This window comes from Thalassophryne amazonica, chromosome 19 (genome assembly GCF_902500255.1).
Source record: "Thalassophryne amazonica chromosome 19, fThaAma1.1, whole genome shotgun sequence".
In the NCBI taxonomy this organism is placed as follows: Eukaryota; Metazoa; Chordata; class Actinopteri; order Batrachoidiformes; family Batrachoididae; genus Thalassophryne; species Thalassophryne amazonica.
The window spans coordinates 12386210-12403469 of NC_047121.1; the positions used below are offsets into that span (position 1 = coordinate 12386210).

General features: G+C 42.6%; 1 protein-coding gene across 1 annotated transcript in view; it reads left to right on the top strand.

The window, feature by feature from the left end:
- Positions 1–17260, top strand: part of LOC117501062 (peroxidasin homolog) — a 187364-nt gene that overhangs the window by 28569 nt on the left and 141535 nt on the right. The window contains exon 4 of the mRNA XM_034159863.1: positions 14950–15021. Coding sequence (XP_034015754.1) covers positions 14950–15021 — 72 coding nt within the window. The remainder of the gene's footprint in view (positions 1–14949; positions 15022–17260) is intronic.

Consider the following 17260-nt stretch of genomic DNA (forward strand, 5'->3'; position numbering starts at 1 on the left):
ATATGAAAAAGAAAGGAAAATATATATACGAGGGCTGTCCGTAAAGTATAGGTCCTTTTTATTTTTTTCAAAAACTATATGGATTTCATTCATATGTTTTTACGTCAGACATGCTTGAACCCTCGTGCGCATGCGTGAGTTTTTCCACGCCTGTCGGTGACGTCATTCGCCTGTGAGCACTCCCTTGTGGGAGGAGTCGTCCAGCCCCTCGTCGGAATTCCTTTGTCTGAGAAGTTGCTGAGAGACTGGCGCTTTGTTTGATCAAAATTTTTTCTAAATCTGTGAGACACATCGAAGTGGACACGGTTCGAAAAATTAAGCTGGTTTTCAGTGAAAATTTTAACGGCTGATGAGAGATTTTGAGGTGATTCTGTCGCTTTAAGGACTTTTCACGGTGCGAGACGTCGCTCAGCGCTCTCAGGCGGCATCATCAGCCTGTTTCAAGCTTAAAACCTCCACATTTCAGGCTCTATTGATCCAGGACGTCGTGAGAGAACAGAGAAGTTTCAGAAGAAGTCGGTTTCAGCATTTTATCCGGATATTCCACTGTTAAAGGAGATTTTTTTAATGAAAGACGTGCGGACGGGTACGCGCGTCGGGACGCAGCCGACGCGGCGCGGCGGCACAGGAAAAACACCTCCGTGTTGATAAGCATTTGTTAAAATCCAGTTTTTCCTGTGACGGAGCGTCGCGGCGGCTGCGAACCAACGCTGCAATCCGCCCGCACGTCTTTCATTAAAAAAATCTCCTTTAACAGTGGAATATCCGGATAAAATGCTGAAACCGACTTCTTCTGAAACTTCTCTGTTCTCTCACGACGTCCTGGATCAACAGAGCCTGAAATGTGGAGGTTTTAAGCTTGAAACAGGCTGATGACGCTGCCTGAGAGCGCTGCGCGACGTCTCGCACCGTGAAAAGTCCTTAAAGCGACAGAATCACCTCAAAATCTCTCATCAGCTGTTAAAATTTTCAATGAAAACCAGCTTAATTTTTCGAACCGTGTCCAGTTCGATGGGTCTCACAGGTTTAGAAAAAATTTTGATCAAACAAAGCGCCAGTCTCTCAGCAACTTCTCAGACAAAGGAATTCCGACGAGGGGCTGGACGACTCCTCCCACAAGGAGTGCTCACAGGCGAATGACGTCACTGACAGGCGTGGAAAAACTCACGCATGCGCACGAGGGTTCAAGCATGTCTGACGTAAAAACATATGAATGAAATCCATATAGTTTTTGAAAAAAATAAAAAGGACCTATACTTTACGGACAGCCCTCGTATGTACTATATCGGGGCTCTCCCTAAGGTGAGTATTGGAATAATGAGGTATCTTTGTTTAGCTATTGGTTTAGCTCAGCTTAGCCAGTAACACAAACACTGAAGCTGGTCCTCGTTCGGCTATCCTGTAAGAGCGGTCACTCGTCATCACATTCTGTTCGATTCTGTGATCACAGAAGCAGCTTCCTCAGCGAGACGGGCTAGTCTCCTGCACACAGCATCTTAGCTTAGCTTAGAATGGCGTGACCTGAAACACGGCCATTCCCATGCTTTTGGCAGAGGAAACACGCTTTGTTAAGAATTTTATTCTGGCCACACAAAAGTAAAGGATAAAGTCTGTTGTTAGATCCGTGTTTTGAAGACCATTGTGACTCTGTGGTGGACTTCACTTCTGCTGTTCCTCCTGAAAATATTGTCTTGGGAAAATCTGTCCACCTAATAAGCAACACTTGTCGTTTTAGTGCATCCTCGTAAAACAGATTTTGACCATTTTGATGTATTCACCGTCAGAGTCCACAAAAAACACTGATTTCATCCTGTAAAAAACTCCATTTCCCCCCTTTAATTTCAATAGAGAGTATCAAGAGGCGTGGCCACACATGATGCCATCAAAGTCCACATTTCTCGCAGCTTGACGTTTCAGAGCGTTAATCATCAGCAGGCAACATCAGGCTAATTTCTCCATGTTTATGACTTAATTTCTCAGGACATATGGAACCAAAAGTAAAACTCAATTACATCGACACACATATATATATATATATATATATATATATATATATATATATATATATATATATATATATCCTGGAGAGGGGCTGGATGCTCCACTTTTCTGGCGTTGCCCACGGTGAGCTGGGGTACCATTGCTTATTGCTCCCCAGCTGAGTCGCCATGTGTTGGAGTTCACTCCTGTGAACGAGAACTGTTGTCTCGGCCTATGGGCCAAGCGGCAGTGCAGAGTACCCGACCTTCTTGGAGTCCCTGGGAGGGGTACTAGATAGCGCTCCGACTGGGGATTCTATTGTTCTCCTGGGGGATTTCAATGCCCACGTGGGTGGCGACAGTGAGACCTGGAGGGGGGTGATCGGGAAGCACGGCCTTCCCGATCTGAACCCAAGTGGTGTTCAGTTGTTGGACTTCTGTGCTAGTCACAGTTTGTCCATCACGAACACCATGTTCGAGCACAAGGGTGTCCATAAGTGCACGTGGCACCAGGACACTCTGAGCCGGAGGTCGATGATCGGCTGTAGTCGTATCATCTGACCTTCGGCCACGTGTCTTGGACACTCGAGTGAAGAGAGGGGCTGAGCTGTCGACCGATCACCATCTGGTGGTGAGTTGGATCCGCTGGGAGGGGAGGAAGCCAGTCAGACCTGGCAGGCCCAAACATATCCTGAGGGTCTGCTGGGAACGACTGATGGAACCCTCTGTCAGCGAGGTCTTCAACTTCCACTTCCGGTAGAGCTTCTCCCAGATCCCGGGGGAGGTTGGAGACATGGAGTCCGAGTGGACCATGTTCTCCACCTCCATTGTCGATGCAGCTGCTCGTAGCTGTGGTCACAAGGTCTCTGGTGCCTGTCACGGCGGCAATCCCCAAACCCGGTGGTGGACACTGGAAGTAAGGGATGCTGTCAAGCTGAAGAAGGAGTCCTACTTCTCTTTGTTGTTAGGTGGGACCCCGGAGGCAGCTGACAGGTACCGGCAGGCCATGTGTGCCGCAGCCCATGCGGTCGCAGAGGCAAAAACCCGGGTCTGGGAGGAGTTCGGGGAGACCATGGAGGAGGACTATCGGTCGGCCTCAAAGAAATTCTGACAAACCGTCTGACGCCTCAGGAGGCGGAAGCAGCTCTCCACCAGCACTGTCTACGGTGTGGGTGGGGAGCTGTTGACCCTTACTGGAGATGTTGTCAGGCGGTGGAAGGAATACTTCGAGGATCTCCTCAATCCCACCGTCACGTCTTCCGAAGAGGAAGCAGAGACTGGGGACTCAGAGGCAGACTCATCCATTACCCAGGCCAAAGTCACCGAGGTGGTTAGAAAGCTCCTCGGTGGCAAGGCTCCTGTTTCCAGTGCACGTTGGCCTCCAACAGGGCTGCCCTTTGTCACCGGTTCTGTTCATTATCTTTATGGAGAGAATTTCTAGGCGCAGCCAGGGTGTAGAGGGGGCCTGGTTTGGGAGCCACAGAATCTCGTCTCCTCTGTTTGCGGATAATGTGGTTCTGTTGGCTTCGTCAAATCAGGACCTTCAGCGTGCACTGGGGCGGTTTGCAGCTGAGTGTGAAGCGTCCGGGATGAAAATCAGCACCTCCAAATCCGAGGCCATGGTTCTCGACCGGAAAAAGGTGCTTTGCCCTCTTCAGATCTGTGGAGTGTCCTTGCTTCAAGTGGAGGAGTTTAACTATATCGGAGTCTTGTTCACGAGTGAGGGACGGATGGAACGTGAGATCGATAGACGGATTGGTGCAGCATCTGCAGTGATGCGGTCGCTGTACCGGACCGTTGTGGTAAAGAGAGAGCTGAGTTGGGGGGAAAAGCTCTTCATTTACCGATGGATCTAAGTTCCGATCCTCATCTATGGTCATGAGATTTGGCTCATGACCGAAAGAACTAGGTCGCAAGCACAAGCAGATGAGATGAGTTTCCTCCGCAGGGTGGCTGGGTGCTCCCTTAGAGATAGGGTGAGGAGCTTGGTCACTCAGGAGGAGCTTGGAGTCGAGCCGCTGCTCCTCCATGTCGAAAGGAGCCAGTTGAGGTGGCTCGGGAATCTTTTCCGGATGCCCCCTGGACGCCTCGCTGGAGAGGTGTTCCGGGCACGTCCCATCGGGAGGAGGCCCCGGGGAAGACCCAGGACATGGGTTACATTGGGTGACATTTTATTTACTAGTGAGATGGACTTTAAGGTTGGGCTTGGCATTGTAGCTTCAAGGCAGTGTTGCCTATGTTGGAGCTGTAACTAACAGCTAGTTTCTGTTTGGTTTTATAAATTTGACTTTGCACTTTGCATTTTGAACACTGTGCAATAATTCCATATGTCCATGTGGAATGCAGCATTTGCCAAACATATTTCCAGATCACACTGACTGTCAGCAAGTTAACAACATTTGGCTAAAGACAAACATAAACAGTGTCAGTTTCTTTTGTCAGGTCATTATTTCAAATCACTGCATGTCTAAATAAAGTATCATATCAACGGACTTGAGACATATTAAGTAAACCTGTGTACTTGCATGTGAATATCATTTGTATAAATGTGCCGTCAGTGCCACACTTAGCATGGACTGACCACCATCTTGCTGGTCCCATGTGGAACAAGAAGTGGAACTCAGAAAGTGCACTTACATGCTCCACACTGAGCCATGCAAATTTATTCTTTGGGATTTAGTGAAAGTATGAGGGCCCCTTCACACATAGTGCGAGTTTGGCCGATTTGCGCATAAAGTGCGCATGAAGCAGGAATCGTGTGCAAAACGTGTAAAATCATAGCTGCCTCGTACACCTGCTGCTTCAACTGTTTGCGCATACCAGTGGCTGAAAGTCAGTGTGCGCTGTGCAAGCCCATCCATCCCTCTCGCGGTAGGTGTCGGCCAAATTCCAGGTGACACACAGGAACATCTAAAGGGGCATTTACACAAGCATGCCTTTGGTTCACGCAATAGCACGACCTGTGTCGTGACAATCCCACCCGCTGTGGTCACAACTGGAGGCTGTTCTTTGTCCTACCGGCTGCCACGCACTCTGCACTGGACACTGCGTTCATAAAATAATTATTTTGTGGTGGATTATTTTCTCTGTAAATTGGCAATTGAAAACGGCTCTAATCACTTCCTGAATCACAGAGGAGGCTGCAGCCAGAGCCGTTCGTGCGCACGTGCGTGCCTATAACAAGCTGCAGAAAGCATTTTGAGCCATCTAAAATGGTAATTACTTGTCTTGTTTACATCGCCATGGCTTGATAAAACAGTTGCGTGTTCTTTCCTTCTCGTCTGCAGCTGTTAAAGTATTTATTTTTATGTTTATAACAGATGTAACTTCATGTTATAATCCTTCAGATGAGCTGCGCTGTGATGCGATCCGCTAACATCACCAGTCGTTCTGTTTACTTCTTCTTTACTCCACTTGACGAGCTGCATGTAGTGTTGGAGATTAGATAGCACGACATTTGTGCGTGAAAGATTTTTGGAACATTTCAAAATTCTCTGTGTGCAATAGCACAGACCAGCGTCTTGTATGCACCAGTTAAAGACAAGTTTACTCTCCAGCACTACACAGCATGACACAGGTTGTGATGTGTTGTGAAGCAAAGGCATGCTTGAGTAAATGCCCCTTAACACCGTTCGCATGGCACTTAGAAAATGTGTGGCCATTCGCACTATTAACACGACAGCAGTCAGCAGACAATCACTGTCGTGCTGGCAGTGAAATTTGTCTAAGTGCCCCATGCATGTGGCTTTGGTGTGTGCACGCTAAGCTGACAGGGGGTGTGGCCGCCTACAGAAGCATCTGTGGAGATCTGTGGATCTGGACATCCCAGCTGGACAACACGTACTGTGCTTGGACCGACATGGACTAACAACTGCCAACTGTGACGCGTGTGTGTCTGCTTGCTGTCATCACGTGGACATAAATAAAAACATATATTGCTTGGCAATGAGCTGCAGTGGGTGAGCGCGCACATGCTATAGCCCATTGACAGACTGCTCCCAGGTTGAAACGGATCGTCAGATCATAACACGCAGCGGGCGATCTAACTGTCATGTCACCCACGTGAGCTCTGTTCCACATGACGCGGTGTCTGTTCTGCGGGGCAGCATCCACAAGACACACGTGTCGGGCAGAACGACTTCATCATTCCTGTCATTTCATGACTGTATGTTGGTCACCATGGGTCATCTACAGAGGAACAGATGGATCATATTTGTATTGCCCGCTTGATAAGAGGTATTCAATAAAATGCAGTGTTTTTTAAATTGTGTGCGTTTTTTTTTTTTTTTAATACGTCCATGCCCTTCCTGATATGAGGCAGTTTCCTGCAGCTTTTACAGGACAGTGAACGTAGCTCAGTGGTAAAGTTTCTGACTGGTAATCGGTGCAGGTTCGATTCCCGTGGGTGGCATGTACTTTTTTTTAAATTTTCACAGCAGCTGCTGTGAAAAGCTGCTGTGTTCCCGCGTGCACAAAACCGTCGCAGCATGTATTTTTTTAATTATTTTATTTAACAACAGTGGTTTGCTCATATGAGCTGCTCCGACGGGTGTTGCCCTGAGTTGTACATATTCACACTATGCGTGAAGGGGCCCTAATATTTGGTTCTGTGCAGCCTTGATACTTGATCAGTTCTGTCCATAATTAAATCACTTTATCCTCGATTAATATGCAACCCTTCCACTATGTGTAATCTATTGTGCCCACTCAATGTTGGCAATTGAATGGTGCTATCGGACTAGTGCACCATGTCACTAACGTGCCTGGCGTGGCAAGTTCATTTTCAGGTCCATTTAGAATGAATCTGGTCAAAAATGGCATGTTTCAGTGGTGATCCTTGAGCTGCAGAGGCATTTTAAAAAAAAAATTGATCAGTATAGAACAAATGAAACCCGATTCATTAAATCGGAACCAGTTCTTCCTTCTTTTCCTCTTGAGTCACGACTTATGGTTCTGCTGCTTGTGTTGTAATTAAATCCTGTCATTGCTGTGTATTGACCGATTTAATTGTGGATCTCCTCAGTCTATAAAGCAGAGATTTTCTAAAATGTGCACCGGTGCCCTCACCTTTGTGATCTGCTTAACGTAGCCTCCCCCTAAAACACGCTGTCCTCCCTTCCTGCTGATTCAGTGCTCTATAACTTGGGGCTAGTTGGTATCTTTCACCTTGCTTCTTCCCTTCCATTCCACTCCTCTAAAGCCCTGTTTCTGCCATTTTTATGTTCTCCGAATGTAATAGTCCAGTATCTTTCTTGCCATCAGCCCCTCTCACCCATGTTCACGTACAAACAAGTCTACTGTTATATTTAATCTGGACAATCAGGCACTGCACCCCTTTGTGGTCAATGTGTACCCCACTATTAAACTACACATTTTACCTTGCATGCTGTACATTATACTTACTTCATGTTGGAATTGAGAATTACTGTATGTGTGTGGACAAAATGGTTTGAGTCGTGACACTGTTTTGTGAATTGTCTCTGTCTTTGTGGTTCTCTTTGTGGTTCTGATAAACTGTACGCCAGAAGCTCTGTACCTCATCACCTCATGGAGAAAAAAACAAGTAAAATGATGCAGACCCAAGTTTAGTTCAATACAGCCGCTCATTTAGAACCATGCTAAAAAATGTTAATGCAGTCTGTTTAAATGAGTAATGTGAATGTTGCCCTTCAGGGATGTAATTTAGATGTGAAATATTTAAGTATAGTCTTCTGTGACGTGCAGACAGAGGGTACCCCCATAATTCCCCTTCAAATTTAAAACGCCCACACCACAGAGCTAGCTTCCCAACCATCTTCCAGAATTATAGGCTGGATTGGTGCCATCATATTTCGGGATTTTAAAAGCATTGATTCACACAAGCTGTAACCATAAGAGCAGCATTCAGTGACAACAGATGGCGGCACATTTATTTTTCCACATATTGATTGTATCATATGTGCTGAGAGATCTCTATCAGTCATGTCTGTGAAGAGTGGAATGCTGGACAGACAGAGAGATGTGAGATGAAAGCATAGATTACTTTGAGCCATTGTTTTCATAGTATTAAATTTCTTGTCTGTGGATAAAGGGGAAAAAAATGGAGCTGAATTACAACATCAGCTTCCTGCACAACTGTAAAGCTATGCTGCCACTGCAGAATCTTGGCCCTAGTTGCACCCCAAATCCAAAAATAAAGAAATTGTGTTTATTAAAGTATCAGGCAAAATTCATACTTCTTAGTGTTATTGATGACCGCAGCCGGCTGAGTGTGGATGAGTACGGATGAGATTCATGCTCACATCAGTGCTTGTGTGAATGTGCCACACAATACTACTGCATGCAGTCTGTCTGTTACCACAGCTTTCCACAAATTTAAAGCTAAAGATTAATCCTTTAACAAGCATTTATATTGAAGTTTGAACACAAACAAGCATAGTTCATACAAATACATAACTATATCCTCTGTACTTCAGTTACACTTTATTTTAAATTTTAGGCCATATCACCCAGCCCTATGCAATACCCGCCCGAAAAGGTCAGAATCCTTTCAGAAGAATTTGTATACACATTTTCACAAGAAACTGTTATACTGTGATGTAAATTGTTGGCCATATTTCCCAGGCCTGGTTATAGTTATGCTTAAAGCAGAATAGTAAAATAAAGACACAGAGGCTGTATTGTGCAAGCAAACTGAAGTCTGTCCTGTCCTGTTCTGTCCTGAATAGGGATGTCCTGGTCCATTCCCAGAGATCTGTATTGCTTATGATAAAAGCATATTTTTATTAACTGTAAGTGGCTTTTTTAAAGATCCATCTGCAGTCTGTTTTGGAAGCATGTCAACAGAGCTAATGGCTGAAACTGTATCCAGCATTTCAAAAACATATATCTGTTTTTGATGGATATTGCCTCACTTCCTGTAGATTCCCTACAGAGTTTTTGTTTATGTGTTCTTTTTATCTACTACCTTCTCTAATTTTTTAGAGTTTATTGGCCATTGGCAGCCTCTTAGCTCACTACTGCCTGTAACCGGACAGCTAATTTCCCTTCAGTCTTACCACACATTTAATTATCATGACTGACACCTACGGCTCAGAAGTAAAACACCAAAATCATCACATCCCACTTTCTGTGAAGTGAATACAACCACAAAACAGCATTACGTGGAAGAGCCTTATACAAATTCTGTTTGATAAAAAAAAAAAAAAACAACTTCTTGGATTGTACAACCCCAATTCCAGTAAAGTTTGGACGCTGTGTAAAATGTAAATAAAAACAGAATACAATGATTTGCATATCCTCTTCAACCTATATTCAATTGAATACCCCTAAGACAAGATATTTAATGTTCAAACTGATAAACGTTTTTGTTTTTGTGCAAATATTTGCTTATTTTGAAATGGATGCCTGCAACACGTTTCAAAAAAGCTGGGACAGTGGTATGTTTACCACTGTGTTACATCATCTTTCCTTCTAACAACACTCATTAAGCGTTTGGGAACTGAAGACACCAATTGTTGAAGCTTTGTAGGTGGAATTCTTTCCCATTCTTGCTTGATGTATGACTTCAGTTGTTCAACAGTCTGGGGTCTCAGTTGTCGTATTTTGCGCTTCATAATGAGCCACACATTTTCAATGGGTGACAGGTCTGGACTGCAGGCAGGCCAGTCTAGTACCTGCACTCTTTTACTATAAAGTTACAACAGCGTGGCTTCATAGTAAAAGAGTACAGGTACTAGACTGGCCTGCCTGCAGTCCAGACCTGTCACCCATTGAAAATTCGTGGCGCATTATGAAGCGCAAAATACGACAACTGAGACCCCAGACTGTTGAACAACTGAAGTCATACATCAAGCAAGATTGGGAAAGAATTCCACCTACAAAGGTTCAACAATTAGTGTCCTCAGTTCCTAAACGCTTATTGAGTGTTGTTAGAAGAATCAGAATCAGAATCGCCTTTATTGTCATTGTAATTTGCATTACAACGAGATTTGAATGCAACTCCAAAAAGGTGCTTTCCGTGCTGTGAGTAATTTCTAGCCAATATAAAAGATAGTGAAATTTAACGGTAAATTATTCACAGTATATGTACAACTAATATAAACATAAGGTAAAATGAAATAAAATAAAATGTGGACCAAGTAAAATGTAAAATGAGAATTATATACAACTGTGGAATCATATTGCACGGGAAAATTGCACATGGTTTACAGATATTGCACAAGAAACTTGAAAGGTTAGGGTTAGAGTGATTTGTTATTGTTCGGTGCAGTGACCGCTCTGGGGAGAAAGTTGTCCCTGAGTCTGTTTGTCCTAGTTTTGATTGACCTATACCGTCGGCCGCAAGGTAGTAGGTCAAACAGGTGGTTGCTCGGGTGGGATGTGTCTTTGCTGATGCTGCCAGCTCTGCTGAGGTAGCAGGAGCTGGCAATGTCCTCCAGGCTGGGCAGAGAGCAACCAGAAGGAAAGGTGATGTAACACAGTGGTAAACATACCACTGTCCCAGCTTTTTTGAAATGTGTTGCAGGCATCCATTTCAAAATGTGAAAATATTTACACAAAAACAATAAAGTTTAGCAGTTTGAACATTAAATATCTTGTCTTTGTGGTGTATTCAATTGAATATAGGTTGATTGTGTTCTGTTTTTATTTACATTTTACACAACATCCTAACTTCATATATATATATATATATATATATATATATATATATATATGCTTAGTCCAATTAAGGGTTGCGGGGGGCTGGAGCCTATCCCAGCAGTCATAGAGTGCGAGGCGGGGTACACCCAGCACAGGACGCCAGTCTGTCGCAGGGCCACAAATAGACAAACAAACACAGACACAGCCACACCAACACCTACGGACAATTATAAAGATTCCAATCCACCTAACCCGCATGTCTTTGGATGTGGGAGGAAACCGGAGCACCCGTAGAAAACCCACGCAAACACGGGGAGAACATGCAAACTCCACACAGAAAGGCCACGGGAATTGAACCCACAACCTTCTCGCTGTGAGGCAACAGTGCTAACCACTAATCCACCGTGCTGCCTATATATATATATATATAAAGCACCTTGGGGCAACTGTTTGTTGTGATTTGGCGCTATATAAAAATTGATTGATTGATTGATATATATATATATATATATATATATATATATATATATATATATATATATATATACACAGTAGTGTTCAGAATAATAGTAGTGCTATGTGACTAAAAAGATTAATCCAGGTTTTGAGTATATTTCTTATTGTTACATGGGAAACAAGGTACCAGTAGATTCAGTAGATTCTCACAGATCCAACAAGACCAAGCATTCATGATATGCACACTCTTAAGGCTATGAAATTGGGCTATTAGTAAAAAAAAAAAAAAGTAGAAAAGAGGGTGTTCACAATAATAGTAGTGTGGCATTCAGTCAGTGAGTTTGTCAGTTTTGTGGAACAAACAGGTGTGAATCAGGTGTCCCCTATTTAAGGATGAAGCCAGCACCTGTTGAACATGCTTTTCTCTTTGAAAGCCTGAGGAAAATGGGACATTCAAGACATTGTTCAGAAGAACAGTGTAGTTTGATTAAAAAGTTGATTGGAGAGGGGAAAACTTATACGCAGGTGCAAAAAATTATAGGCTGTTCATCTACAATGATCTCCAATGCTTTAAAATGGACAAAAAAAAAACAGAAATGCGTGGAAGAAAACAGAAAGCAACCATCAAAATGGATATAAGAATAACCAGAATGGCAAAGGCTCACCCATTGATCAGCTCCAGGATGATCAAAGACAGTCTGGAGTTACCTGTAAGTGCTGTGACCGTTAGAAGACAACTGTGTGAAGCTAATTTATTTGCAAGAATCCCCTGCAAAGTCCCTCTGTTAAATAAAAGACATGTGCAGAAGAGGTTACAATTTGCCAAAGAACACATCAACTGGTCTAAAGAGAAATGGAGGAATATTTTGTGGACTGATGAGAGTAAAACTGTTCTTTTTGGGTCCAAGGGCCGCAGACAGTTTGTGAGATGACCCCCAAACTCTGAATTCAAGGACAGTGAAGCATGGTGGTGCAAGCATCATGATATGGGCATGTTTCTCCTACTATGGTGTTGGGCCTATATTTTGCATACCAGGTATCATGGATCAGTTTGGATATGTCAAAATACTTGAAGAGGTCATGTTGCCTTATGCTGAAGAGGACATGCCCTTGAAATGGGTGTTTCAACAAGACAATGACCCCAAGCACACTAGTAAATGAGCAAAATTTTGGTTCCAAACCAACAAAATTAATGCCTCGCAGATGTGAAGAAATCATGAAAAACTGTGGTTATATAACTAAATACTAGTTTAGGGATTCACAGGATTGCTAAAAAAGCAGTTTGAACATAATAGTTTTGAGTTTGTAGCGTCAACAGCAGATGCTACTATTATTGTGAACACCCCCTTTTCTACTTTTTTTTTACTAATAGCCCAATTTCATAGCCTTAAGAGTGTGCATATCATGAATGCTTGGTCTTGTTGGATTTGTGAGAATCTACTGAATCTACTGGTACCTTGTTTCCCATGTAACAATAAGAAATATACTCAAAACCTGGATTAATCTTTTTAGTCACATAGCACTACTATTATTCTGAACACTACTATAAAAATATATATATATAAAGTATTATTGATGTACTGAGTTTTGCTTTTGGTTCCATATGTCGTGAGAAATTAAGTCATAAACATGGATAAATTAGCCTGATGATTAACGCTCTGAAACGTCAAGCTGTGAGAAATGTGGACTTTGATGACATCGTGTGTGGCAACGCCTCTCGATACGCTCTATTGAAATGAAAGGGGGGAAATGGATGAAATCAGTGGGGTTTTTTTGTGGACTTTGACGGTGAATACTTCAAAATGGTCAAAATCTGTGTTTTACGAGGATGCACTAAAATGACTAGTGTTGCTTATTAGGTGGGCAGATTTTCCAAAGATAATATTTTCAGGAGGCAGTAGTGGGCGTACCCTAAAAATCATATTTGAGAGTTTAACTATTAACAGGATAATTGGCAGTGAGTCGTGGGCTTTTCAGTGTTTAATGTTTTGGGGTGGGGTGGGGGGTTCTCAGTCACACATTTCATCTGAAAATATCATGGATCAACAGACAAAGCAACATCCAGACCAAGTTATTATTAACTTACAGAAAGATTGTAGTTTAAAAAAGGGGACTGGAGAGTGTGTTCAAGTTATACTAGAGAGGAGAATTAGACTGTTAGTCGAACCTCAGATTCAAGAGGAGCAATGCAGCTTCTATCCTGGTCGTGAAATGGTGGACACGCGTTTTACCCTTGCAAGGATATTAGAAGGGTCCTGGGAGTATGAGCCAGTCTACGTGTGCTTTATGGACTTGGAAAAAGCATATGAGGGTTTGCTGTGGGGGCACTGAGGGAGTATGGAGTAAATGGAAAATGGACTGCATTTATGTCTCATATTTCCATCTGAATCAGAAGCTCAACATACTCTACAATGATGCCTTACATTCACCCATTCACACACTGATGTCACGGTGCTGCCATGCAAGACAATTGCACACCGGCAGCAAATGGGGATAAAGGACCTTTCTGGTCTTGCTGGGGATTGAACCGAGGATCCTTTGGTCTTCAGCCCAGTGCTTAACCACTAGACCATCACCTCCTGGAACCACTTCAACACATGACCTGGTCTCTATATGACCAAAGTAGGCACTGTGTCTGCATTCTCAGCATTACATAGGACCTGTTCCCAGTAGATGTTGGACTTCAACAGGGCTGCCGCTTGTCACCAATCCTTTTCATGATGTTCATGGATTAGATTTCAGGATGCAGTCAGGGACTGGAGGGTGTTCAGTTTGGTCACATCAGAGTTGCATCTCTGCTTTTTGTGAGTATGTGGTTCTGTTGGCTTCATCGGGCAGTGACCTCTGATGCACACTGAGCAGGTTTGAAGCCGAGTGTGAAGCAACTGAAATAAGAATCAGCAACTCTAAATCTGAGACCATGGTCCTCTGTCGGAAAAGGGTGGATTGCCCCCTCTGGGTCAGGGGAGCATTATTGCCCTGGGTGGAAGAGTTTAAGTATCTCAGGGTCTTGTTCACGAGTGGGGGTAAGTTGGAGCATGAGATCAATAGAGGGATTGGTGCAGCATCTGATATTTTATGGACACTGTACTGGACTCTTGCACTGAAGAAGGAACTGAGGCAGAAGGAGATGCTCTCAATTTAACAGTCAATTTATGGTGTGGTCATGAACTTTGGGTAATGACCAACAGACAGAGGACCATGGTGTCAGATTTGGAAAATTTTGAAAATGCAACACTACAGTAATACCCCCATCACACATACGGTGATTGAGGCTGAATGGCGTCAGAATGACACATCCGACCTCAATCGGGAAGTATTGAGGTGCAGTCTGAAGACCGACAGACCACTCTATGATCAGTCTACATCTTTGGTCCCATTCGTTTGGCTGGGCCGAGTGTGTGTGTGTGTGTGTGTGTATATATATATATATATATATATATATATATGTATATATATATATATATATATATATATATATATATATGTATATATATATATATATATATATATACCATCCCTGGTTCTCAAGACCAGGCACCTAAGTGGCTCTACTCTTCTTTTTTTTTTAGATATTTAGATATACTTTAGTATACACTAGTAGAGTTCTACCTTAGAATTGGAATGTATAATAGAAAATATACCTTAATGAAGCTTCATAACAAAGGTGTATTTATACTACTTTGAATTATTTGTCTAAATATTCTTATCACTTCTAATGCTTTTTTTTGTATTTTTAATTATTTAGGTTCATTCATGGATATCTGATTATCTGATGTCACTCATTGTTTTTTATTTAGTTTTTATTTTGGTCATTTGATCAAGCTAAACACAAATCATTATATGTGAGTGAGTGTGTATTTCTAATATAACTGATTATCTTTCCTTTCAGCTATTTGTACAAGAATGAAATCCAATCAATTGACAGACAAGCATTTAAGGGGCTTGTTTCTCTTGAGCAACTGTAAGTGACCAACATCCTTGTCCCGTTATTTCTTGTGCTCGTCCTGCTACCCCCCATCCCACCCCCACTTCCGTAAAGTGCCTTTGTAACCCATTACCCAAAGAACTAGTCTGAATAATGCATGAAACCTGGTAAGACCTTTCAGTCACACGGTAAAAATGGGTAACATCGTGTTTGTCTTTATGTGTCGGTCTTCCATCGGTCTCATGATGTTTTTCCAGTTATGAAACATAAATCCAGTCCTTTAATCGTTCCACCTCACCTTGTGCGCCCCTCCTCCCCTATTCACCTCCACTATGCATGCCGTATGTGCAACCAGCCTTGACCCTCTTTGACCCGTTTGCATAAGTGGCATGTCTCGCTGTTCTCATGCAGAACGTAAAGCATGTTGTTTGGCCGTGTGCATGCAGTGCCGTGCTGCAGCTTCTGCTTTCTAAGACTGATTGCATTGCATCCATGTTGCTGCTGAAGAGGTGACTCTTCTTCTTCTTCAGTGTACAGAAGTGCAACCACATACTGCTTATTGCTGCAGCTTCACATACATGTATGTTTAAAAAAGATAACCATTTTTGATTGATATTAAAGATGTTTAATTTTAATTTTGAGTTGTTTACAGGATAGATTTCTGTAATTACTGTTGAGACATTGTCATACCAAAGCTGTAACCTCATAGACCGGTGTGTTGTTTTCGCAAGCAACATGGTGGACAAGCAGCTTTTTTTTTGTCAGCATATTGGTGTTTTTCTCTTTTGAGAGGAGACTCACTGTGTCTCACTGTTGCTGCATTAACAGAGAACAAATGACCGATTCACCAAGCCAATTCTGACTTTGGGCTCCATGCCTTGCAGCTGTTTTGAATTTTGCTACAATAATGAAGGCTTTTATATGTGGGTGACAAGTCTTGAGCCAGATGGGCACACACACACACACACACACACACTTAAGAATTCTTCCACATATACAATGGACTGCAAATGCCAAAACCTGCAGTCACATGATTTTTCTGGTCAGGAACAGATAGATATATGTCCAAAAACCCATATACAAAGTGTACACACCACAGCATTTCAAAACTGCAGTCAATCTAAAGTCTATGCATATTTTAGCCCACAAAAAAAGTTGCTGATTGTAATTCTGTTACCATAGACGTACCATACATGTCTATGTTACCATCACAGCATCATTCGTGTGTTAGTTGGTGTTTTATAAGTGGGCCTCTGCCTTTGCTTTCGGAGCAAATAAATTCACACCTCACATTTAATGGCCAGATGCACACTTATTACCATGAATGTCTCATGAAACACCCTCTTTAAACAGCTATTCAGCTTCAACTTTCCAGTTGTTCAAAAAATAATTCATGCAGCTTTAAGATACTATGCATTTAGCTGTTTTTCCAAATTCTGCCATCACCACACTGTAAAATACATTCAAGGGGTTTTCGCCATCTGCATTATCAGGCTACTTTATAAAGTAGAAGGAAGTCCCATATAGGTGCTGAACCCAGGATTCTGTAGCATCAACCAGATGACAGTCCACGACTCCCCCTAGACGGCATGCAGGTTACTTCCCTAGCCAAGCCTGGTACCCATTTACAGCTCAGACCATGTGGAATAAGTGTCTTGTTCAAGAACACTGACAGGTAGCATGAGTGGGATTCAAACCCAAGTCTGCATATTAGCAGGCCAGCTCCTTGTCCACCCAGCTGACTGCTTTACAGTGCTTCACAACATGCAATGGTAACTTTTAGTAGCATCATGAACCACGGTTGATACGTGATCTCCATGGACCAGCCCCATGGCTTGACACGCATATATATATATATATATATATATATATATATATATATATATATATATATATATATATATATATATATATATATATATATATATATACGAGGTCTATTAGAAAAGTATCCGACCTTATTATTTTTTTCAAAAACCATATGGATTTGAATCACGTGTGATTACATCAGACATGCTTGAACCCTCGTGGGCATGCGAGAGTTTTTTCACGCCTGTCGGTTACGTCATTCGCCTGTGGGCAGTCTTTGAGTGAGGAGTCGTCCACCCACTCGTCGATTTTTTTCATTGTTTAGGAATGGCTCAGAGACTGCTGCTTTGTTTGATAAAATTTTTTTCAAAACTGTAAGGCAGTGGACACCATTCAACAGTGGACACCATTCAATAAATTCAGCTGGTTTTCGGTAAAAATTTTAACGGCTGATGAGAGATTTTGG